Source organism: Dipodomys merriami, unplaced genomic scaffold (genome assembly GCF_024711535.1).
Source record: "Dipodomys merriami isolate MVZ:Mamm:240054 unplaced genomic scaffold, mDipMer1.0.p SCAF_42, whole genome shotgun sequence".
Lineage (NCBI taxonomy): Eukaryota > Metazoa > Chordata > Mammalia > Rodentia > Heteromyidae > Dipodomys > Dipodomys merriami.
Genome location: NW_027205826.1, coordinates 6544390 through 6570035, shown reverse-complemented (window position 1 = coordinate 6570035; position 25646 = coordinate 6544390). Strand labels below are relative to the sequence as shown.

The following is a 25646-nucleotide window of genomic DNA, read 5'->3' as shown; positions in this document are numbered from 1 at the left end:
TGTCAGCCATGTGTTCTACACAGAGTTCTTCTGAGGGGGGGGCCGTTATAGAGCAGTGGAGCAGCGGGCCCATTTCATGGAGACCTTAATGGGCTATGAGGTAACAAGCCACGGCTTTTATAGGGAGGAAGTCTGCAAGGAGAAGAGGTCTGTGTTGTGAGCAGAGGGGTGAGGGGGTTAATGTTAGTGGCCAGGCCAAGCCAGACAACCAGTCAGAATTTTGGCCGCTAGAATGTCAGCCCTCACAGGATGACTTCACCCCAGCCCAACACAACCCATGTTATAGTTTGACACAGAAATACAGAAATGAGTCTTTGTGACAAAGGAAAAGAACAAGAGCTCGAATACAGTGAGTGCATTGACTGAGACCATCTAGTCATAGCTCAGATAGAGAAATGGAGAGTGAGGTAGACAATGATGGAAAATATAGAACAGTAATAGATGATAGGTAGACCATAGATAGATTGTGATAAATAATACATAGATATGTACATATGTATATATATGATAAAGGCATGTAAACATAATTATGAAGAGATAATAGATGGCAGCGATCAAATAGATGCTAAGATACATAGATAAATGATAAATTGTAGAAAGATGATAGATGTTAGGGAAATAGATTGAATTTTTGTGTGTGCCCGTCCTGGGGCTTGAACTCAGGTCCTAGGTTCTGTCCCTGTGCTTTTTTAGCTGAAAATTAGCTTTCTATCACTTGAGCCACACATCCACTTTTGGCTTTTTTTTTTTTTTGAGGTGTTTAATTATATAGAACACTCTTATGGACTTTCCTGTCTGGGCTGGCTTTGAACCATGATCCTCAGATCTCAGCCTGCAGACACTGGTACTGAGCTTGAATTCTATTTTAAGTATATATTACTATTTTTATAAAGAAATCCACTCAGATAAGGTATTTTAAATTGTATATATACACATATTTTTTTCTATTTCTCTCTAAACCTTCTAGTATTGTCTTGTTTTTATTGATTTTAAACAAAATTAAAACAGATTAAGGTGAAGAAAGTAAATAACAGCAGCACACTGTTTTATTTTGTGATTTATTCTGAATTTAAAAATAATTTCTACCTCACTGAGTTGATCCAACTGGTTGTTGGTTATTTATAAACTCAGGTTGGGAAATATGATTATTTTCACTGTTCTAGAAGTTGAAAATGTTTTGTAAAATGGAGAAGTTACTGAGATAATAAATACCAATTATTTTGTAAAACCAAGTGTTCAAGTGACCATGTTAGTGAGTATTTCAAGCAAATTCTAAGTTTTGAGACAGTTTCAACTATTTCTCATAAACTTTCGCTCAATTGATTTGAAAAGCACTAAAACTTGATAGTGTAGTATATCTGATTAAAAATTAATAATATATCTAACAGATAATATTGTATGTGAAGAAAGCTACTATCTGTTTTAGAGGAGTGTGCTTTATTTTTTTTTTTATAAACTTACTACTTCCTTTTTGTGTTATATTTCCACATCAATTGTGGGCCTCTGTCACATTGCATAGCATATCAAAGGACTAGAATGGACAAGGTTAAAATAAATTTATTAGAGAGGCACAATTGTTTACTCCTGAAATTCTAGTTATTAAAGAGGTTGAGATAAGAACGATCTAGTTTTAAAGCCAGTCTAGGCAGAAAAGTCCAAGAAACTACATCCCTAACAAACAAAGTTCCAAGCTGGATTTATGGTTCAAGTAGTAAAGCATACACCTTCAGCAAGCAAGCTAAAGCACCAAGACCTGAGTTAAAACTCCTGTAACTGGGGCTGGGAAGGTGGCTCAGTGGTAGAGCGCTTGCCTTGCATGCCTGAAGCTCTGGGTTCGATTCCTCAGCACCACATAAACAAAAAGAAAAAAGCTGGAAGTGACGCTTTGGCTCAAGTGGTAAGAGTGCTAGCCTTGAGCTGAAAAGGTGAGGGACAGCGCCCAAGCCCAGAGTTCAGGCCCCACAACTGGACCTCCCCCCCCCAAAAAAAACTCCTGTAACTGCAAAAATAAACAAATGAATACAATAAAGAATCTTGGAGGTGATTTTATGTTTTTGAAGACAGTACAGATCTAATTTAAAAATACAAAAATGCAATTAATCAGATCTTCTGCTATCGATGTCTTTGGTAAAAGATCAAACTTATGAATGTACAAGTACTTGACTTCAAACTCATCACAACTCTCTTTAGAGCCCAATGTGGATGTTGGCCTGATTCTAATGTACCTGTGAAAAAGAAACTACAGTAAAATACACATTTTTTCCAGTGCATATAGAATATTCACTAATATATACCCTATCCTGTGACAAGCCTTACCCATATATCAGGCAAAATGTTTCAGGCTACAATAGAATTAAGCTAAAAAAATCAATAACCAAAAAGAAAAACAGAAACCAGACATTTGGAAATTAAGCAAGATACTGCTAAATAAGACAGGGGTCAAAAAATAAATGTCAAGGGAAATGAGAAAATAGTTGGGACTGCATACAAGTGAAACTGGAAACAGGAATAAATATCTAAGAGTTGTCAGTGAAACAAAATTTTCTCTGATTAAGCTGTTTACCTTCTTGTGTTTTTAAAGAGCGTGCTTTAAGCCACATCAGCTTACAGCAGCGGTCATCTTGCTATAGAGAAGAGCTTCTGGAAGCTATAGGGAGAGAATGCTGATCAATATTGCATTTTCTCTGTAAGAGTGCAACTTTATACTATGACAGAACCTGGACACCAACCATAAATGCGACTGCTCTCTGAAAGGCCTGGCTGAATATCAATGAAAAGACAAACAGTCCAAGAATGGTCACGTGAGCATGGTATTTGGCAGAAGGAACAGAACTGAGATCATAAGCTCCTTCTGAAAGCAGACTTCACAGGATCGGTTCACAGAAGTCAAATGGTTAATGCAAATTCTAGAGATGTGATAGACACCAGGAAAAAAATTAAAAAGCTATTGTCTTCTAAACACAGAGACCAGAGGACAAACTGTGTCTCTAGATTCCTTGCTTCAAATTTCTCAAAAGTAAGTTCCTTGTATTTGGTTGGTTTTAGTGTTTTGTTTTTTTTTTTTCTGTTATGCGATGGTGTTTGCTTTCTGTTATTGTTGCTGTTGCTTTTTGACCTGGATTACTTTCTTTATTTTTTTCTTATAACCACATGATAAAATTTTATGAGCTAAATTCGAAAGATCTGTGCTGAAATTACTTTGAAAATCACTAGGCCAGTTTGAAGTGTTTTGGTATCTGCTGTTTAATAGTATGCTTATAAAAACATTGAGTTAAAAGTTTTTGAGAACTTTGCAATCACTATACCATGTGAAGAGAGAGAATGAATGTAGAAATAAGCCCAAATTGGTTATCAATTTGATTATAGAAGAGCTTAGAATCTTGTGAATGGATTTGTAAGCCTGTGATGGTTTTGAAGCAGTCATTATTTATTTCTATTTCAGAGTAATTTCAAGGCATTTGGGGATAGCTGTTTTTCTAATTTTAACAGTGTTTACCAACCACCTTTACAGAAATATTTTTATCATCCCTTCCTGTTACTATTGGGATTTAGGAATTTTAGTGAAAAAGATATTTTCTGTGAGATCTCCGCCCCCCCCCCACACACACACCCTATTTGGAGACCTTGAGTTTGAACTAGAATGTGGACTATGTCCCTTCCTCTTATCACAACAGTATCTCAGATACATATTATTTGTGGTAAGCAGAAGTTTTATGCTTTTAGAGTGTAAGAATTTAGTTTGGAATTTGACAACAGTATGAGAGGAAAACCTTCAATTATTCTAACTTGTAAGCTATTTGCCATATGTATAACAAGAAATTCCTGTCATTAGGATTATATGTATTCTTTTTACAAAGTACAGAATGTGCAGCGTTTGAGGAAAGACAAATTAATCATATTCCTTTACAAGTGGAAAAAATAGTGTAAGAGATTGGATTCCCATTGAGCTGTAGCTGATGCTAAACTGAAGAGATCTCTTCCACAACCGTGCACTGGCCCCTTAAAATCGCCCACACTGAATTCTCTGTACTAATGACTTACAGGGTTCCACAGACATTCCTCACTCAACACTGACCTAACGCTATTCCCTTCCTGGAATTGTCTTTCCCTGGGCTTCCTTGTTTCTCTCTCTGCTCAGCTTCACTACACAGTCACATGTAGCAGTTCTGCAATGCCTCTCAGCTTGCCCGCTGGTGTGTCTTTCATTGCAACTGGCCTCGGGCCTCCTTGCCTGAGCTTAGACTGTATGAAATTGTTGTGCCCTGAACAGGATCCTGTCCCATGAATGGGGACTGAGGGCTTCAGGTGGGGACCTGCCCACTCGGGCTCACTTTGGCCAGGTGAAAGGCAATCGTAGGGTTTCTCAAGGGAAGAGACTGTCTCTTGGATGGGATGGTTCTCAAAAACCCAAGGCGGTTAGTGGACATGGTCTTGCCTGCTTTTGCTTTGGGGGTTTTCTGGGTTTGTTTATTCTTGGGTTGTTGTAGGGGGGGGGTTGTATTTTTTTTTAAATCTTTTCTGGAGGAGAGGCTGGAACAAAATGGAGTGACAAAGGGTGAACAAATGCATCAGGGGTACTCACTAGACACTACATTGAAACTGAACTATATAACGTGGGTGGGGGGGGGAACTGGGCAAGGCCAAAGGAAGGGGTGATATTGTCCAAAAAAGAAATGTACACATTACCTGCCTTGTGAAACAGTAACCTCTCTGGTCCAGTATAACAATAAATAAATAATAACGATGGAATAAACAACAAATGAATAAATAATAAACACAATGAGCATTCCAGAATCTCTTAACTTCCTTTCTCTAATTCAGCTTAGACATCCAATTTCCTCCCACAGGAAAGACATTTTTGAGAGTACTTATATCTCAAAGTTTCCAGGGGAGTTTTTAGCTTTTGAGAAAAGTCTAAAATGTAAGAGTAACCATTAGAGGAGTAAGTATGCCTTATATATCTTTGGGAGAGGAGAGGAAACAGAGGAAGGGAAGAAATATTTATTGGTTCAGTAAGAACTAAAAGAATATATGCAATAAAGTAAAAATTGAGACAAAACTAGAATCAGATTAAAAGCAGGTTAGTGTGAGAATAAAACTTGTGGGGCCAATTGTGAAAATTCACTCAGGATTTAATTCACATCTTAAAATATAGCTTTTCTATTAGATTTTTAAGCATTAAAGCAATTAAGGATTTTTCTTGTATCAGACAATACCTTTTAGAAGTCAATCAAAGCTTACAAAGCTTAGAAGGACAGATAAAGATAGGTAAACAATGTTAGCCTAAAGAATCCTTTTTAATAGCTAGGCATTGGTGGCTCATGCCTATAATCCTAGCTACTCAGGAGGCTGAGATCTGAGGATTTGGGTTCGAAGCCAGCCCAGGCAAGGAAAGTCCGTGAGACGCTTATCTCCAATTAACCAGAAAGCCAGAAATGGCACTGTGGCTCAAGTGGTAGAGTGCTCGCCTTGAGCTGAAATGCTCAGGGACAGTGCCCAGGTCTAGAGTTCAAGCCCCATGACCGACAAAAGAAAAAGAAAAAGAAATCCTCTACTTTTTTTTTGGGGGGGGGGTCCGGTCGTGGGGCCTGAACTCTGGGCCTGAGTGCTGTCCCTCAGCTCTTCAGCTCAAGGCTAATGCTCTACCACTTGAGCCACAGCGCCACTTCTGGCTTTTTTCTTTTTGCTTATGTGGTGCTGAGGAATTTAACCCAGGGCCTCAGGCATGCAAGGCAAGTGCTCTACCACTGAGCCAACTTCCCAGCCCTCCTCTTTACTTTTAAAGCAACAAGCTTCAAGTATTTCTAACAGCAACATAAAACACTAAGAGATGTACATTACTGGAAAAGTTTAAGGTAATGCTAGCTAGCAAAAGAAGAAAGTGTAAAGAGCTAAGCCCATTTTCATAGAGCAGACTACACAACTAAAAGACAGTTAAGTCAGTAACTGGCAGATAAATGATGGAGTATAGTCTGATATTGACGAGAGGATGGCCTGGATGTAATAAAATGCAAACTTGGAAACTCCCAGACTCTAAGCATTGGTTTTGAATACTGAAGTTATCAGCATTCAATATTTTCTTCTCATTCATAGGATATTTGCACTTGGAAAGAACTTGGCATTTACTATGTTTTCTGTTCTTTCTCAGTAGACAGGATAAAATGGGCAACAGAGAGATACGCGTGTGTCAGCAAACGTGGGCATTGTTACACAAGAACATCCTTAAAAAATGGAGAATGAAAAGAGAAACCTTAATGGTATGACTTGCTATTGGTGCCACTTGATATTTCTGTTATTGTGCAGTACATAGGCTGTTTTGGTATGATGTATACACAGAAAATAAGTGGATAAATAAATGACACACCCTTGTGTAACAGTATGATCCAGTATCCAACCACGAATCTATTAAAAGCACTGAAACTGGTAAGAAATTGAGAATTCCATGAGTGTTTGGAAAACCAGTGGTCTTACTTTTACAAGTGCTCCAAACTCACAAGGAAGGTTAAGATAGGGATATTCTAAAGATATGACAAATAAACCACAGAAACAAGTAGCCAGCATCTTTCTCTTTTGAGTTTCTTGTTAAAAATAATTCATGATCCTCAAAAATAGTAGCAAAGGTTGTAGATGTGTTCAGTGCCAAGAAGAAAGTTATCATTAACTGATAGCCTTACCATGTAACACAAAGCCTGTTTGAACTTCGGTATCTTTTGGTTTTTAACCAGATGGGTATATCTGAGTAATGTTTTGTTCTCTTTGTTTTGCTTTGATTTGGTTTGTGGCGCAGGTTGGCCTCAAACTCATGATCCTCCTGACTAGAGTAGGTGACCAAAGTAATATTACTGACAATGATTTACACTTTGCCTGGTTGCATTTCATATGTTCTCAGGTCAGTACAGGCTTTAGTTTTAGTCCTGGAGTTCAGTTCATTTGAATTCCTATTGACAGCTCATGAGCACTGATTTTGTACTCTACCTATTTGAAATGGTTCCAAAATGGGAACATGTTGAAGTTTTTACAAAGAGACAAACTCCTTGACCAACTAGGTCAAAAGGATTGTGGATGAATGCTTTGAAATCCTGACTATTCTTTTTCCTGGATTTGTGTAGGAATGGATGAATGCTTTCCTCCTCCTGCTTTTGTTGTACATATATCCTAACAATCATCAAGTTAATGATTTTTCTTCCCTGAATTCTATGGACTTGGGAAGAGTAGATTCATTTAGTGGACCCAGATTTACAATTGCCTACACTCCTCTTACCAATACAACCCAACAGATCATGAAGAAAGTTGCCTCTACCTCTTTCATGACAGGTGAGTCCCCTAACAATGCAGGAGGAATATATAGTGACCAAATTTGGTTCCCTTTGACTACATATGTTAATTTGTTTCTTCTGGCTGTGCCTGGATCTCTCCTAAACTTGAGGGTTCCCTGACTTGCTAGAAGCCAGCCCTTGGTTTCATTTTACTTTCACAAAGAACTGTAGTGAAAACAATTGAACCTGGCATCTTGAGGTTGCATCTTCCAGTAAGATATTTATAATAATATTCCCTTCTCCCAAAGAAGTCAGCCTGGGATCACAAATTCGATTTTCACTTTATTTTTATTTGTATTATCATTGCTGGTCATGGGGCCAGAGTGCTGTCCCTGAGCTCCTTTTGCTCAAGGTTAGCACTCTTCCATTTGAGCCACAGTACCACTTCTGTGATAAGAGTCTTATGGACTTTCCTGCCAAGGTTCACTTTGAATGGCGATCCTCAGATCTCAGCTTTCTCAATAGCTAGGATTATAGGTGTGAGTCACCAGCACCTGGCTACGGAGAAGATTTTTAAAACCCACACAGAGATTATCTTGCTTTAAAAATACTGCTATGCGGACGGAAGTTGGGGAGGTGGAGAAGGAAGGATGGTAAGGGAAAAACAATGCTCAATAGGAAATGTACTCATTACCTTACTCATATAACTGTAACCCCTCTGTACAGTATCTTTTTTTTTTTTGTAAGTTGTGGGGCTTGAACTCCGGGCCTAAGCGCTGTCCCTCAGCTCTTCAGCTCAAGGCAAGTGCTCTACCACTTGAGGTACAGCACCACTTCCCGTTTTCTGGTGGTTTATTGGAGATAAGAGTTTCACAGACTTTCTTGCCTGGGCTGGCTTTGAACCGTGATCCTCAGATCTCAGCCTCCTGAGTAGCTAGGATTACAGGCATGAGCCACCGGCGCCCAGCTGTACAGTATCTTTACAATATAAATATATATTAAAAAACAAAAAAATAATATTCCCTTCTGTTAATGGCAGGCAGAGAAGTTTTTGGAATGCCTGATGAAGAAAGTATTAAAGAAGTAACAGCAAATTACCATGAGGAAATAGCAAGAGTCATTTTTACTGATACATACTCCTATCATCTGAAATTCATGTTAGGGAAAAGAATCCCAGTAAGGAAAGAACACAGAGACCACACAGGTAACTTTTCAAGGATATAACTCCATCATTCCCAATTTCAATTATGTTTTGAGCCATTCATGGGGATAGCTGTTAGCATGTCAAACTAGACAACCCTTGTGAAAGTGGATGTTCATTTTTTAGCTATACGTATGTTATATGGATATAGAGGGGCACTTTCTTATTATTTATATGTGCATTTACATACATGTATGTATGCATAGGAACAGATAAGACCTTAGGTCCGAGACATAATTGAGTTTCCTATGTCAATTTGGAGTCTGGAGATTTGATATATTTAGCAAGAATACAAACTAAAAAGCCCTTTATGTGAGAAAGAAGAAAAAGGAGCTCATCTATCTTCTTTTGGGTTCTGAATGAAGAAATTATCATGTATGTAATAATATATATGCATGTATAATATAAGAATGTATGTATGTATGTATGTATATGTGTATGTAAGAATGAATGTAAGAAATTATAGCTCTAAGTTCACCATCTCCTGGGATTATAGTTCTTTATGATGTTATCCTAATTGTAAATTCAAATAAAGTGGTCCTTAGCTGCTCCAGCACTAAGGTAACTATAGAAAGAGTAGCATCTCTAAAAAGAGCAATCTTCCACACAGGAAACAAAGATAGAATATCTCCAAATACAAACTTATTCTCCATCACACAGTCAAGATTCTGTAATGAGAGTCAGGAGAGTCAATCAAGCAGAGTACATTCCTTTTCAGTAAAACTGAAAATATGAACTGTTAAGTCAAAATGTTAAGTCAATCAAAACATTAAATAATATGGAATTGAAAACATAGTGAGAGCTTAAAAACATCTAAACACAAAGCCTAGGAAACTCATTAGCTGGTTGGAGTCAGGTACTAGGGCAAACACATCACTGTATCTTATTTTCTGTTTTATATGTATTACATTTTATATTTTACATTATTTTGTATCATTTGAATAAGTTCATAATATTTTTGAGAAGTCTTAACACACCATGCATTCATACCTGTATTCATTTCATCTCACTGAAGAACATCACTTTAAGGCAGTTAAAACTTCAACAAACTTTGTCTTCAAAATCTTTGTCTCTGAAGTACATTCTGATCAACATGACTGAAGGGTAATTTTATCTTATTCAAACTTTCATATTTGTCCATTATGTTTCTGTGTTGTATCTCATGTTAGAACAAAGCGTTAGTTCAGTATTTCACAATACATAATAGGTTCTAAAAACATTTTCAATGATACTCTTCTCACATTTGTGAAAGCCATTTCCTATTATGAGGAAGGAAATAACTCGGTGAAAGTTATGGCTTCTATTTCTTTCCACAAAGCTCATTGTGTCGAAATAAATGAAGATATTGACTGTCAACTTTCAATATTCTGGAAGGAAGGTTTTGTGGCTCTTCAAGCTGCCATTAATGCTGCTATTATTGAAGTGAGTACAAAATGTTCAATGAAAACTAATGTTCAAGGCAAATTAATGCTATTCAAGGCACTAAATGTTTCATGGGAGAAAATACAAATGAATGGGCTTGTTCTTGCATTTACTCATTCATGTCTTTATGTCAAAGTTTACTCAGGATACTAAATGTCATGAGGAGATAAATATTCTAAGAAGAAAACCTGGCTCTTACTTGAACCAATCTGTGTCAGGAATCTAAGTATACAGATATATACTTAGTATATAAATTTTTTATTGTTAGAAGTGAAAGATTGGCCTCCACCCTGTTTTCCCAGATACATACAGACATGGAGCAAGCCATCAAAGCTATGCACCGACAGCCTGACACAGGCAGGACAATCTGACCTGACCCTGACTGTAAATATTCCATGGTAAACCTAGCCCATAAGGCTCTGAGGCCAAGCTGTAAGCCAGAAAAGAGTTAAGAGGTTGGAAGACTAAAAGCTGTATCTTGTGAAGGTCAAACCTTCTGGGCAAGACAGATGTAGAGCTGTTTGAATATTTAAAAACATGAGACCTTGGATGAGGGAATACTTACCCTATTCTCTGCCCATGTCTACAGACACCCCTGCCCCATACTAAACACATGTAACCCCTGTCTCCTTGCTCAGACCCTATGAAAAAACCTTGACTCCAACCCAGAGTTATAGAATCCAATATATATAAGGTTGGAAAAGGCATTTCAATCAAATAACGTGATGCAAATAAAGGGTGCCAACTAATAAAACATAGGAAACCCAACAACCTGTGGACAGCTCAAAGATGTCGGATGTAGGAATTTAGGTGAGCATCAGATGCTCACAGGCTAGCTACTCATTCTTCAGAAAGGGGATGGTTTAAACAAGAACAATTAAAAAAAATAGAGCATGCCCTTCATTGGTGCACCAATTTTGTTTACTACCTTCCTTCAGGTCACAACCAATCATTCTGTGATGGAGGAACTGATGTCAGTCACTGGGAAGTTCATGGTGGTACATCCCTTCATCGGTCAAGGAGGAGTTACAACTGACTTCTTCATCCTCTTCTGCATTATTGCCTTCTCCCCATTCAGTTATTATGCATCTGTCAATGTTACAAGAGAGAGGAAAAAGATGAAGGGTTTGATGAAAATGATGGGCCTTCGAGATTTGGCCTTCTGGTGAGTGACATGTAGGATAGAGAAATCGATTAATGAAAAAAAAAAGACAAGCAGACATCTTCAAAGTATCTAATGACTTTCTAGCCTCTCTTCATTATCCCTATGAATGGAATGTGTTGTCCCTGGTGTAACACTTGCCAGGCTGGGGTTGGGTGTTGCTGTGGTTCTAAAAGAAAGAGCACTGGGTTAGGTGAGTGAGTTAGGAGTTGGAGTGAGTGGTAGGAAAGTTACACAATGATGTATCAGCTAGATAGAATTGTGGCCAGGACATAATTGAGTGGAACAAAAGAGCTCAAGGATGAGGAGCTCCTTTGGGACTAAAAAGTAGGAATATGAATGGAAAAAGTTCTGTGTGAGAACTTGTGAAAGAGTCAGGAAGTGATGTCTAGAGGGAGAAAGGGAGACCCAGGGCCTAATGGATGATGCCTGTGGCTACAAGTTAGGACTTAGAGTTTCTTCCAGCACTAAAATCCTAGAAATCAGTATTGACTGCTCTATTGAATTAATATCAAAAGAAAATGTAGCCAAGCAGTGAAATCTAGAAACGCTAGAGCAAAACATGGAGATGGGAAACATAGTTACTTAATATACTTGTTCACTAGGGTCTCTAGAAAGAAAATAAGTCAAGTAAGAAATTGTCATAGAGGTTGGGTGAAAAGCCAGATGACTTCATAGTTACTAAGTCCTTCAAACATTATCCAAGACATAATAACTGCTTTATGTGTTATATGTTAATGTGGGGGTGTATAGCAGTTTGGTTTCTTATTGTTAAATGATCGTTGTTTCTTTATGCCTTTCTACAAATTTTGTAAAACAGATAAAAAATTGATGAGCAAAGGAAAATTCTTCTCAAACAAAAGAAATGGGATTTTGAAAAAAAAAAAGTCTATCTTAATAGGAGATGTGTAGAATCAGAAGCAAGTAAGACTATTTGATATATATAGCCAGAGAAAGATGAGATGGGAAACCTATTATTCCTTTGTTCACCTTGACTCATGTGTGTCTGCACCTGCACAGGTGTTTGGGTTTCTGAAACATATGATAAGAAAAAGAAAACTTATAATTTGCAACAAATGCTGCCCAGAATTTTCACAGTGTGTTTGCTTCCGGTAGAACACTCAATAAATTCTTGCTGAATGGGGCCGTGAATGAATGAATGAAGCAATGAACAAACAGAGACATTCAACGGGATTGCAGGTCTCCTGTTCAGCTGCACATGAAATTCTAAAATAGTATTTTGTTTACACATCAGGCTGTCCTGGGGTTTGCTCTATGCCGGTTTCATCTTCATTATGGCCCTTTGCTTGGCACTTGTGATCAAATCTATCCAGTTTTTTATCATGACCGACTTCATGATAGTCTTCACCCTCTTTCTTCTTTATGGATTGTCCACGGTGAGTTAATAAATTAAATCTCTCCCTGTCTAACTCTTATCTGAAGAATCAAGTGTTGGGAGCCCAGCCTGGTGGCATAGCTCCTCAGAAGTAAAGGCACGAGAATTTAGAGCTCAAGGCCAACACAGGCAAAGTTAGTCGATTCCCTACCTTAGAAATAAACAAAACAAAAGGGCAAGAGGAATGATCTAAGCAATAGATCACTTGCCTAGCATGTATGAAACCTTAGTTTCTATTCTTGTATCACAAAATCACGTTGCTAGCTTGGTTTCCAATGAAGTCATTACTCTGCATGTTTGTTTCTTATCTGGTCTATCTGAGTGAAAAATCTACAGACAAGTGCAATTTGATGTATGGTATTTTGTAATGCCAATTTTTGGTACCACTTACAATTAAAAACTTTGCATATTCATGGTAAATAATGTAACTATAATTGTTTATCAGATCCCCTCAAATGTGTTACTAATGATTCAGAAAAAATCATGACAGGGTCTTCTCTCATTGTAGATAGCGCTGGCTTTCTTGATGAGCGTCTTGGTAAAGAAGTCTTTCCTCACCGGCCAGCTTGTGTTCCTTCTCACCATCTTTTGGGGGAGCTTGGGGTTCACCGCATTATACAGATACCTTCCTGTATCCTTGGAGTGGATTCTAAGCATTTTTAGTCCCTTCGCCTTCATGCTTGGGATGTCCCAGGTGAGACTCCATCTAATTGTTTATCACCAATGTTGTTTTCCTCTGGAATTCAACCGTCTACCATCACATTCACGCTCCAGGTTGGGAGATTTTAAACCCACATGTGGACTCTAAATTTACAAGGATGAACTTTTGAACGCCTGGGAAGTATATTTAGCCCAGAAAAATAAGCCTTTCAGAAAGCATTTGCAATAGACAATGTTCATTTTTTTCACCTTAAAATCATATTCCCGATTATTTGATTCTTATTGGACTCAACTTGCCTTACATCCAATTAAAGGGTAACGCCAATCATTAAATAGCAGTAGTTAAGACATTATTGATTATGAAGCACTTATTGACTTGAACATTTACCCATTGGCTCCTTGTAAAACTCACCAATGGTTCTTTTTTTCTCCCCATAGTGAAAACTCCCCTTTGTGTAAGACTGTCAGATAATATTATGTTTTGACTAAGTTCTATTGAAAAAGTCTAAGTTTAGGTTCAAATACCTTTGCCATGTTTACCCTATCTCCTCTGAATATTCCAAGTCACTTAGCATGTGGGTATTTTAAAATTATGGCAACTATTAAGTTGCATGATAGTTGCTCATATGTCCATACTTTTCAAAAGACTGAGGCTATAAACAATCTCCTTATTTCACTTCCTATTCCTGGCATGAGATAGTAAGTAGCTATTTTACTCCTGTGCTAGGTTTGGCTTAAGTTTTATCATAAATCTAATTTCCATTAATATATATTTTTAATCCTCAGATGTTACACTTGGATTATGATTTGAATTCTAATGCATCTCCTGACCCAAGCAGCTCAAATCTCATCATAGCCACAAACTTCATGCTGGCATTTGATACATTCCTCTACCTGGCATTGACGATGTACTTTGAGAAGGTTTTGCCAAGTGAGTAGTCTGTTAATTAAAGTACAATATCATTTTATTAGCTTTATTTTCTGACACAAATCTCTTAACAATGAACACATTATTTATATATTAAAAAAACACTTTGGGTATCAACAGGAAGGAAATGGATAATGGATATATTAGCCAATTAGTATTCTTTTTATTATTTTATTCAAAATTTATTTTTTTAATATTCTTTAGATAGTGGTATGAAGGGGTTTCAATTCAACACATTCATTGATGTGCTTGACCAATCTTGATTAATGTCACCCCTCCCATTCCTTTGCCATTTGGCTGTTAAGAATTGAAGCCAACCTGGGTGCCAGTGGTTCACACCTATAATCCTAGCTTCTCAGGAGGCTAAGATCTGAACATCTTGGTTCAAACCCAGCCCAGGCAGGAAAGTCCATGAGAATCTTGTCTCCATTTAGCCACCAGAAAACTGGAAGTGGCACTGTGACTCAAAGTGGTAGAGCACTAACCTTGAGCAAAAGAAGCTCAGGGACCGCGCCCAGACCTTGAGTTCAAGCCCCACAAGTGACAAACAAAAAAAGAAATAGAATTAAAGCTTATGTGCATCGTAGCACTGGCTGGTGTTTGAACTCACTCTTTTCTGAGATATGGCTTGGTGTTGTCAAGGGGAGGTTTGGGCAGCTTGTTCCTACTGGATCTGGTAATCACCAAAACGTATAGCAGCTTATGTATAACTAGTTAGTGTCCTAATTCTGAGTCCTGCCTATACATCAAGAACCACACAGAGAGACTGAAAGGAATAAGAAGCTTAGCTCTCACCCAAGGGAGATTCAGATGCGACTTATCAATTCTAGGGCATGAGTATGCATGACTGTAATTATCTTTTTATGCTTGGCCTATTCACTGGACATGATGGCCTCCTATTTCATTCAAACAGTTTTGGGGTAGGTATATGGTTATTATGGAAGACAGTTCGGAGGTTGCTTGAAACATTACAAAGAGAATTGCCGCATGAAATCTCACGGTTTGGCACCTATTCAATGAAAGGCAATCAGTATGCCAGCTCCTTTGTACAACTACTGAGAGATAATAAAATATAATTTAGAAAATAAGGTATCAGCATGCCAGAGAGATTGCAGCACTGTTCACACCATCCAAGATAATTGAACCAACCTAAGTGTCTATAAAGAGATGACTGCACTATAACCACAGATTCCTCCTCAGGAAAAATACGGCATTAAGTCAATTGTAGCAATGTCCTGAACATGTTGACATTATCTCTCCTCCTTGTAAAATCAAAGGCAAGGATGGACTACATCTTTCCCCACTGCATTTCCCATTCAAGACAGAACCTCAAGGAGCCCCTTCCTTAATAAACAAAAATCTACACACAGAAAAGACAGATGGAAAAAAAGGGCAGTCAGAAGAGAATCAGCTTGGGAAGCCGAGAATTAATTGTGATATTTAGATAATCTCTTAAGAATGATCCTTGTTTCTGATTTTTAGAATAAGAGATGTCATGTTCTAAAATTGGGGGCTGATAGGTTTTTATACAGAGTCATTTCAATAGTTACCTTATTTGTTTGGTAGCAGGGATAAAAAATTGTGATCCACAGGAAAAAAACATTGCTTACCCATATTCTTATCCCTTACTGCTATATTTAAATACAGTTTTTCCCTCTGGCTTTGATTTTTATGACAAAATTGCTGTGACTTTTGTGTACACCACAAAGGGTTGGCAAACTGGGTTCATTTCTTGTTATATTAGGAACATTGCCAATGTGACCCTTGTAATTACAAACCCTTCCTGTTTTCTTCAACTTCTTCAAATACCAGGCTTCCATTTTATGCTGTATGCCTTTGCATGTGCAATGTGTTTGTGAGCAGTGCATCCACAGACACATGTCACTATATTGCAATGGCATAATGGTATCTTCTTAGCAATCACGTTGCCTAATCAATTTACCTTTTATTTTGTGTGTTTTCTGCTGTTAATTTTATCTTAAGTCTTTTTTTTCAAATTTATTTTAATGGCACTGTTAAAAATGTTTTATATGTTTTATGAAGCTATATGGAATAAGGTTACATTTTTAGCTTTGTGACTTTTTTGTTTTGTATTGTATGTGTGTGACAGTGAGCAAGAGAGGGAGACAGAAAGAGGCACACTCCCACTTTCTTACAAGTGTGTCATTTATTTTCTTAAGTACTACTCAATCTACTCTTTAAAAATTTGTTTTCTATATCAAACAATATCTCCTTCGTGTGTGTGTGTGTGTGTGTGTGTGCACGCGCGTGCATGCACGCGCGCGTGCCAGCTCTGGGGCTTAAACTCAAGGCTTGGGTGCTGTCCTTGAATTTCTTTTATTTTTTCTCAAGTTTGGCACTCTACCACTTGAGCCACTTCTGGCTTTGGGGAGATAGTTTATTAGAGATAAGAATCTCATGGACTTTCCTGCCTGGGCTAGCCTTGAACCACAATCCTTAGATCTCAGCCTCCTGAGTAGCTAGGATTATAGGTGTGGGCCACTGGCACCCAGCTTCCTTCCTTTGTTTAATATAATGACAACTGGTCTCCTAGACAAAATTCAGCAGCTGTCACATATCTTTGCATTTTCAAGTCCAGTATCTCACTTTTGGTGGTGACTAAGAAAAAAAAAAAGAGCATTTGTTGAAAGTCCCGCTGAAAAAAATTTCAAGCATGATTTTATTGCTTCCTATGGAAATAATTATTAGCAAGGAGCTATCTTAGTGATGGTTTTTTTTTTTAATGTAGCTGTACATGTCAGCAAGATAGTGTGCGCAGATCCTATGTTCAGGTTTAGCCACAAAGAGGATGTGTTGCCAAGCTACATTCATGGGAGTGAGTCTCACAGAAAATGGTGATTGACCAAATGTTTGTCTTCTGGTCTTGTAGATGAATATGGACATCGATATCCACCCTTGTTTTTCCTGAAGTCCTCATTTTGGTCACCAGAACAAAAGCCTGAACACATGACACTGGACAATGTGGTAGATTCTGATTCCTCACTGAATGACTCTTTTGAACCAGTGTCTCCAGAATTCCATGGGAAAGAGGGCATCAGGTAAGGAAGATGTGAGGGAAGACCAAGCCATGCTTAGGGATTTAATAGTACTTGAGGCAAGTGGCATTTTGGGGGGGCTATGTAGATAATTGTATCTAGCTTTGTGCTATATCCAGCATTTTCCAGCTTATGGTAAAGTAAAATCCTTGAAGGGTTATGCTGATGACATTCACAAGAAATAACCAACAAAGACCCTTCTCATCTTTCACCTCTTGTTTCTTCCTCCATTCTTAACTTCCCTCCTTTCTTCATTCTTTCATGCTTTGTCCCTGTTTAGTTATTATCAGCTTTTCTTCTATGTTTTTAAACTTCTCTTTCCTTTTCTCCTTTTGTCTCTTAGAAGAAGATAATGGTAGGGAGGAGAAAGAGAGAGAAGGTCAAGAGATAATCACAAATGGGGTTCAGGAAGCTAAGTATATCTTCCTTTTGGGAATTCTTCTCTCCAAATAAGAAAATAGGAAGGAAGTCTTCAAGGACCATCATTTTTAGCACATGTCAGTCCCCTGTGAGCAGCAACTTCTACAGCTGATTTCATTTTTCATCTTATTTTGGTCCAAATTTATCTACTTGTGTGTGTGTGTGTGTGTGTGTGTGTGTGTGTGTGTGTGTGTGTGTGTGTGTGTGTGTGTGTGTGTGTGTGTGTGTGTGTGTGTGTGTGTGTGTGTGTGTGTGTTGGTCCTGGGGCTTGAACTCATCAGGGCCTGCGAACTGTCCCTAAGCTTTTGTGTCTTAAGGCTACCACTGTAACACTTGAGCCATAACTCCACTTCAAGCCTTTTGTGGTTAATTGGAGATAAGAATCTCAAGGACTTTCTTTCCAGTACCGCTTGGAGCCCCCTGAGTAGCTAGGATTACAGGTGTGAGCCACCAGCAGCACCTCATTTTCCTATTCTTTATTTGCCTCACTAGCTAAGTTTGTCTCCAGCTGAGCAGTTTAGAGCAAAGCAGTGGCCTTTTTGTGCTCTCTCTCTCTCTCTCTCTCTCTCTCTCTCTCTCTCTCTCTCTCTCTCTCTCTCTCTCTCTCTCTCTCTCTCTCTCTCTCCCTCCCTCTCTCTCCCTCTCCCTCTCCATCTCCCTCTCCCTCTCCCTCTCTCTCTCTCTCCCCCCATGTTCCTTGTTTTTCTGATTGATCTTTCCAGCACTCTATCCAATTATAAAATGACACTTAAATGGGATCAAAATAGAAATGAGAAAGCCTAATTAAGTAGATTTGTGTCTAAAGTATTCTTTGATGACAAAATGTATAAATTTGATTTACCATATGGATTCTATTTACCTGGTAGAATAACACCATACAGATCAAGTGTGTAGGGTTCCGGATCTATAGTAGCATAAGGCAGGTGTCAGCTCCATTCTATTTTATTGCTTTTCTCATCATTTAACCAAAACCATCATGTGCTCATTGGATGTTTACTAGGAACCAAGCACTTCACATCCATGATGAAATATTCCACTTAACCCTCCAACACATTATACATTTCAGGTTGTGAAAACAGAAACTTGCATAGAAGAAATACATTGGTTAAGATTAATGGAGAAACCAAGTGGTAGATAAAGGACAAGCTCAGTAGGGTTGGTTATTGAAATACCTACAGTCAATTAGTATGGTTCATGGCCTTTCTTCCTTACTTTCTCCTCTGTTTGAACAAACCTCTGGAAACCTAAGCTAAAATAACCAAAGTTTCCCCAACCTGCCCCACTGGTTCAGATAATCCTTACAGTATTGGATGTCCGGGTCATCTCCTGGTCTGGCTTCTGTAGCTTTATGGTCCCAATCTATGGAATCAAAACATTCTGCTGCCTAGGTACAATGTTTTCAAGCTGATATGTGGCCAGGGAGGGGAGGCAGGATTCCAGCTGATCCTGTCATGTGACCGCTTGAGAGTGAAGACCCAGCTGCTCTTTACTCTGAAAACTCAGATTCATCCAATTCTGCCGAGCAAACTGGAATTACACACTGCAGAAAAGTCCCCCTGAAATAGTTTTTCTTTTTTTTCCAGAATCAGAAATGTTACCAAAGAATATAAAGGAAAACCTGATAAAATAGAAGCCTTGAAAGGTAAAAAAAAAAAAAAGTGCAATTAATACATTGATAAGCTTTGAAAGGTTAAAAAAAACCAATTAATAGGTTGATATTAACTTTCTGACTTAAATTCAATCTAGTTTCCTTTTTAGGAGCAGATTTGAAAAGTTATTTGAGTCACATGATAAGTTCCTTTTCAGCACTTAACTTCTACTTTATGAAAATTAGAAGGGGAAAAAAGAGTTTTTAAGGCCAGATGAAGTAGTACACACCTATAATCCCAGTTACATCAGAGTTAAAGATTGAGAGGATCACGCTTACAAGCCAGCATGAGTAAAAAAATGTTACCAAGAGTCCAGAAAACAAGATAGACATGCTGGGTCGTGCCTGTAGTCACAGCTATGCAGAAGACATAGTTCAAGGTCCAAGGCAAGTCCCCAACAGAAATGTAAGGCTCTATCTGAAAAATAACTAAGGAAAAATAGAGCTGTGGTTGTGGCTTAAGACACAGAGCACTTAAGCTATAACAAGCTTGAGGCCCTGAGTTAAAAATCCCAGTGCTGACCAGAAACAACAGCCCGCCACCCCCCCCCCCACCAAAAAAACCCACTTAGAATTAGATGTGCTTAATATTGATTCTGTGTTAATACTAATGCAGCTTAAAGATATCCAGGGCTTTTTTTCCTTAAAACTTGCCTTGCACGCATGAGGCCCTGAGTTCAATTCCTCAGCATCATAAGCAGAAAAAGCTGGAAGTGTTGCTATGGCTTGAGTGGTAGAGTGCTAGACTTCAGCTGAAGCTGAGGGACAGCACTCAGGCCTAGAGTTCAGGCCCCATGACCGACAAAAAAAGGTTTTTTATTCTATATCTATATACATTCAATGTTATATATTATGTTATAGATGTTATAAATAATATGTATGTGTATGTATGTGATATGTGTCGTATATATAGTTGTATTTATATGATACTTAGTTATGGGTCCATTCTCCCATCCAATAAATATTCCATAAATATTAATATCCACCTGTCCTATGCCATTTCAGTGAGTCCAACAGAATGAAACATGTTTCAATCATTTGTCATTAGACAGGCACAGTGATTCCCACTTATGTTCCTATTACTTCTGAGGTAGAGCTGCAGGGGATCCTGATTCAATAGCTGCCCAGACATAACAGTCCTGAGAGATCATCTCCACCAATAGCTAAGCATGGTAGCATGCACCTCTGTCCCACCTGTGGGAAGACCACCGATGGCTGGGTACACTGGCATGCACCTTCTCTCTGCAGTGACTCAGGGAAACACAAGGAAGAGGGTAGACGTCCATGGTGGCCCAGGCATAAAGTGAGACTCTACCTCGAGAATAACCAGCACAAAAAGAGTCTTAGAAGTGTGGCTCAAGTACTGAAGCTCCCGCCTGGTGATGGTGAGGACCCGAGTTCAATCTCCAATGCCACAAAAAAAAGAAAAAAACAAGTCATTAAAATTTTCTAGAAAGGATATTTTGAAAGAGAAGTTTACTTTTTTAAAGTTTTTTTTTTTTTTTTGGAGCTGGGAAGGTGGCTCAGTGGTAGAGCGCTTGCCTTGCATGCATGAGGCCCTGGGTTCGTTTCCTCAGCACCACATAAGCAGAAAAAGCCAGAAGTGGTGCTGTGGCTCAAGTGGTAGAGCGCTAGCCTTGGGCTGAAGAGCTGAGGGACAGCGCCCAGGCCCAGAGTTCAGCCCCCACAACTGACAAAAAAAAAAAAGAAAGAAAAGAAAAAAGGAAACAAGTTATTTTTGTTTTGACAGTAACAACCCAGAACATCCAAAATGTAGGAACACAAGTATTCAAGAGAGTAACAATTATTTTGGCTCCAAAATAGAATCTGTGGTGTCGTTTCCTTCCTTTCTCTCCTCTTAGTTTTCTCTTGTCCTCTTTTCTTTTTGCCTCCCAGACCTGGCACTGGACATCTACGAAGGTCAGATCACCGCAATTCTTGGTCACAGTGGTGCTGGAAAATCAACACTGTTGAATGTGCTCAGCGGCCTGTCTGTTCCCACCAAAGGTAAGAGCTCGTTTCTTTTACTTCCAATGTCAGATTGGCAAATAAATCAGCTGCCAGTATAAAACCCTTTTTATTATTAACCAGAAACACACATGCTACGGCAAAAAGAAGTGGAAGTTTATAGTATCATGCTGTAATAGTTTGTAACGTTTAATTGGCAGATGGAAAATGTAAACATTTCCTCCCCCCCCCCCCCCATGAATCTTAGGGTTGGTAGTTTTTTCTGTTCTAGGTGAAAGTGACTGGGGCTTGGGGAACTCACATGGCCCCACCCACAAATCCCAGGCTTTCGTATGGAGACCTGAACCTCTATTCCCATATGGACTTTTGTTTCCGGGGGGAGCTAGCCTGGGAGTCTTCTCCCAGTGGTCTCCTTGAGCCTGGCAGAGAAAGGATGAGTCACAATGTCCTCTCTAACTGTGAGGGGTTCATCAAGACATGATGCTTTCAGTTGGAACTCGAAGAGGGCAGCTTTCTCAGCATGCCTTACCAGAAAATGAGCCTAAACCTTGAAGATAAAACCAGCTATCTAAAGTAGAACTAATGGCAATTTTGATTGACAAGGGTTTAATCCGCTCATGGTGCTGATGTGCACATGTGGCCTTTGTGACAGGTTCTGTGACCATCTACAACAAGGAACTCTCAGACGCAGCTGAACTGGAAAACATCCTCCAGATGGTGGGAGTGTGTCCCCAGTCCAATGTGCAGTTTGACTTCCTTACTGTGAGAGAGAACCTCAGGCTCTTTGCTAAAATTAGAGGTATTCTGCCACCAGAAGTGGATAAGGAGGTAAGCAGATAGGTTAGAACAAATGTAGTAGCTCGAATGAAAATTAAGCCCATCCCTACTAGAGTTCGACTTTTTTTACCCATTAAATGATCTGTGTGCAAATCAGTGTATAAGTGTTGGACAGGAAAAGCTAGTTTAAATGATAGTTAATATTTGCATGTATGTGACAGTCCTATCCTCAACTTTAACCATTAAAATTCATTTTTTTCCCTCAGGACAGCTTATGAGGTAACTTCTGGTATCCTCGTGTTTTCTATTTGCTTGTTTGTTTTATTTGTTTTATGCCGATCCTGGGGCTTGAACTTGAGGCATGGATGCTGTCTTGGAGGGTTTTTTTGCTCAACATTAGTATTCTACCACTTGAGCCATAGCTCCTCTTTTGGCTTTTTGGTGGTTAATTGGAGAAAAGAGTCTCACAGACTTTTCCTGCCTGGGCTGGCTTTGAACCACAACCCACAGACCTCAACCTCTGAGTAGCTAGGATTACAGGCAGGAGTCACTGGAGCCCAGCTCTATTCTTTTTTTATGTATGTAGAAACAGAAGTTCTAGACAAGTCACTTGTCTTGCTGCCTAGATTGTTGGCTAGATTACCCAGTAGGCAAACATGGAGTGTTACTCAAATCTGGGCAATTAGATTCCAGCATCTAGGCATGCTGCCAACTTTCACACCTTACAGCCTAGGACTCATGAATTTTAAAAAAGAGTGAGACAGCTGGGTGCTGGTGGCTGATGCCTGTCATCCTAGCTACTCAGGAGGCTGAGATCTGAGGATCACGGTTCAAAGCCAGCTGGGTCAGGAAAAGTTCGTGAGACTCTTATCTCCAATAAACCACTCAGAAAACCACAAGTGGAGCTGTGGCTCAAGTGGTAGAGCACTTGCCTTAAGCTGAACAGCGGAGGGACAGCACCCAGCCCCAGAGTTCAAGCCCCATGACCGACCAAAAAAAAAAAAAAAGTGAGACATCTTAGTGTGTGACATACATATTGGTTGTTTGTTTAGGTAAACAGAATTTTGCTGGAATTGGAAATGAAAAATATCCAGGATGTCCTGGCTCAGAACTTGAGTGGAGGACAGAAGAGAAAGCTGAGCTTTGGGATTGCCATCTTAGAAGATCCGCGGGTAAGTCAGAGGGCATTTACAGGCGCATTCAAACTTCAGAGAATGAAACTTTCCTCCATCGTTCAAACTTCTTATATGCACATTCCAAAGGGCAGGTGTCATAGATATATATCATGAAGCATGCCGTGTAAGAGCACAATCCTAACCACTATGTTTTACCACCTCTAAATAATACCATTTCTGCCTTGTTTTCTGGAGGAAGTGGCCTTAGGGGAAGATGCTGTGTATATATATCCACCACCCCTTCTCTAGATTTTCCTACTGGATGAACCCACCGCCGGGCTGGATCCCATTTCAAGGCACCGAGTCTGGAATCTTCTGAAGGAACGGAAAGCAGACCGAGTGATCCTCTTCAGTACCCAGTTCATGGATGAGGCTGACATCCTGGCTGGTAACTGCTGGGTCCCTTCATATCATGATGAAAACTCAAGAGATCTGAGAGCTGTGGATTGGTATCTGAACTGCTGTATTTTGAAAGCTGGTCACCTCAATGACTCTCATGATCCAAACAGCTGGTAATGCTGTGAACAGGGCATTTTTATTTTTACCTCTAGCTGTCTCAGTGTATCTTGCACATTTTGTAGCCTTTGACCACAGAGAAATAGGCTCTGCCAGAAAATGCACTTTTTAAAAAATGTACTGTCATCATAAAGGTGATGTACAGAGGGGTTACAGTTACATAAGCCAGGTAAAGATTCTATTTCTTTTTTGGACAATGTCACCCCTCCCCTTGCTCTTTCCAAGATTTTGGAACCTCACTTTTTATGAAGACTGCATTCTAAGGTAATCATTTTTTTAACCCAGAACTGAGATAAATAATTTTGAAAAATTCAGTTTGCTTTTAATATTTGACGATCAGATATTCCTCTATAATAGAAAATATAGGCACTTAATGTAACCTTCCTAATGAATTAGACAGGAAAATATCAGCCCAAGATTCATAAACTAATGTATTTTAATTTCGCTGTTTTTCTTATACCTTGTTTATAGAATGACAAAACGTCTGACTGAGAGTTATATCACAAGAGTTGGCAACTTGTATTCTTCTCAGAAATGAACGGGCAATATGTTGTAGCAACCTTTCTTCTTGGCTTCTCCTTTTTCAGATAGGAAAGTGTTCCTCTCGAAAGGGAAGCTGAAGTGTGCAGGATCTTCCTTGTTTTTGAAGAAGAAGTGGGGCATTGGATATCACTTAAGGTAGGCCCACTAGAAGAGGCTGGAGTACAGGAGTCCTGGACTAGCCTAAAGCATGATACTTGAAGCAAGCATTCCAACACTTGGGAAAACCTTCTCTTATACCACACTTGAACATGGGTATATATGTATCTGTCGGGTGATATAACCAGAACATATACATCGCTGGTATTGATTAGCAGATTTGGTGTTTAGAATATCTGTTATTCTCAATGAATATATAATATATATGATATGCAATAACAATGAAAGTCTAGATAAGGGGGATGGAAAATTCATCCACAATGCCTTGTTGGGTAAAGATATTGATAAAGGAAATTTTTTTTGAAAGACACATTGCACAACCCTCATCATATCTTGCTCAGGGTGCTATAATTTCTTTTTTTTCTTTTTGATATGAGTTCAAATCCTACATTACAGTTTCTTAAGTAACCTACTTGCCTACATTCCTCCAGCTCTTCCTTCTCCTTCCCATTTGTCTCCTTTCCACCCTCATTTTTTTATTATCATTATTTTGTATCATAGCATATTTGAGATGCTATTTACTGAGTGACTGGAAGAGGTGATATTTCATATTATGTTACTTATATCTATTTTTAATTTTTTATTGTTATTATAAAGGAGCAGTTACAGATCTGTAAGTCAGTTAAATCTATTTTTGGGGGAAGGAATTCTTGTTATTTTCACTCTACAAATGAGATTACAATGTCCAGTTTGTGCAACCATAACAGAAAACCTGAAACTGAGTAATTCACACACACACACACACACACACACACACACACACACACACACACACACACACACACACACACACACACACACACACACACCAGAAGTCTATTTCTTACAATTCTGAAGATTGGTGAATCCACACCTGGCAAAAAGCCTTTTTGCTACATCATTTCATAGTAGAAGGAGAAAGAACAAGACACGTGGTAGGTAGGGAAGAGCAAACTCACAATTTTAACAGGAACCCACTTCTGCAGTAACTAAACACTCCATGACAACAGCATTAATCTAGTCTTGAAGTCAGATCCAGTCAACACTCAAAGGTCTCAGCTCACAACATCTGTGTTGGAATTGAATTTCCAGCATAGACACTTAGGGGAAAACATTCAAACCAAGACACTAGATTCACAAGAGTTAGAGCTAAGAATCAAACCTAGGTATTGATAAGTTAAAATCCAGTGTCCAGTGTCCACTTCCATGTTTTCAACTGCTTTTTAATTTTCATGTTAGTTGATTCATTTTTATGATTTATATCACTTATTTTTTAATCCTTTTTTTTTTCTTTTTGGTGCTGAACCTGGGGCTTGAACTCAGGGCCTGAGCATTGTGTCTAAGCATTTTTTGCTCAAGGTTAGCACTCTGCCGCTTGAGCCA

At 38.8% G+C, this 25646-nt stretch overlaps 1 protein-coding gene across 2 annotated transcripts in view; it reads left to right on the top strand.

Annotated features, from left to right (window-relative positions):
* Positions 1 to 2858: 2858 nt before the first annotated feature.
* LOC138807412 (ABC-type organic anion transporter ABCA8-like) overlaps positions 2859 to 25646 on the top strand; it is a 56872-nt gene continuing 34084 nt past the window's right edge. The window contains exons 1-16 of one of the 2 annotated variants that reach the window (XM_069993161.1): positions 2859 to 3016; positions 6152 to 6257; positions 7110 to 7314; positions 8296 to 8460; positions 9776 to 9879; positions 10818 to 11044; positions 12297 to 12438; positions 12946 to 13131; positions 13884 to 14028; positions 16916 to 17084; positions 19085 to 19143; positions 21046 to 21156; positions 21770 to 21945; positions 22947 to 23066; positions 23319 to 23457; positions 24173 to 24263. In XM_069993161.1, the coding sequence (XP_069849262.1) occupies positions 6162 to 6257; positions 7110 to 7314; positions 8296 to 8460; positions 9776 to 9879; positions 10818 to 11044; positions 12297 to 12438; positions 12946 to 13131; positions 13884 to 14028; positions 16916 to 17084; positions 19085 to 19143; positions 21046 to 21156; positions 21770 to 21945; positions 22947 to 23066; positions 23319 to 23457; positions 24173 to 24263 (2135 nt within the window). In that variant the 5' untranslated portion in view covers positions 2859 to 3016; positions 6152 to 6161. Of the gene's footprint in view, positions 3017 to 6148; positions 6258 to 7109; positions 7315 to 8295; positions 8461 to 9775; positions 9880 to 10817; positions 11045 to 12296; positions 12439 to 12945; positions 13132 to 13883; positions 14029 to 16915; positions 17085 to 19084; positions 19144 to 21045; positions 21157 to 21769; positions 21946 to 22946; positions 23067 to 23318; positions 23458 to 24172; positions 24264 to 25646 lie in introns of both variants that reach the window. The other variant, XM_069993160.1, reaches the window with a different exon arrangement.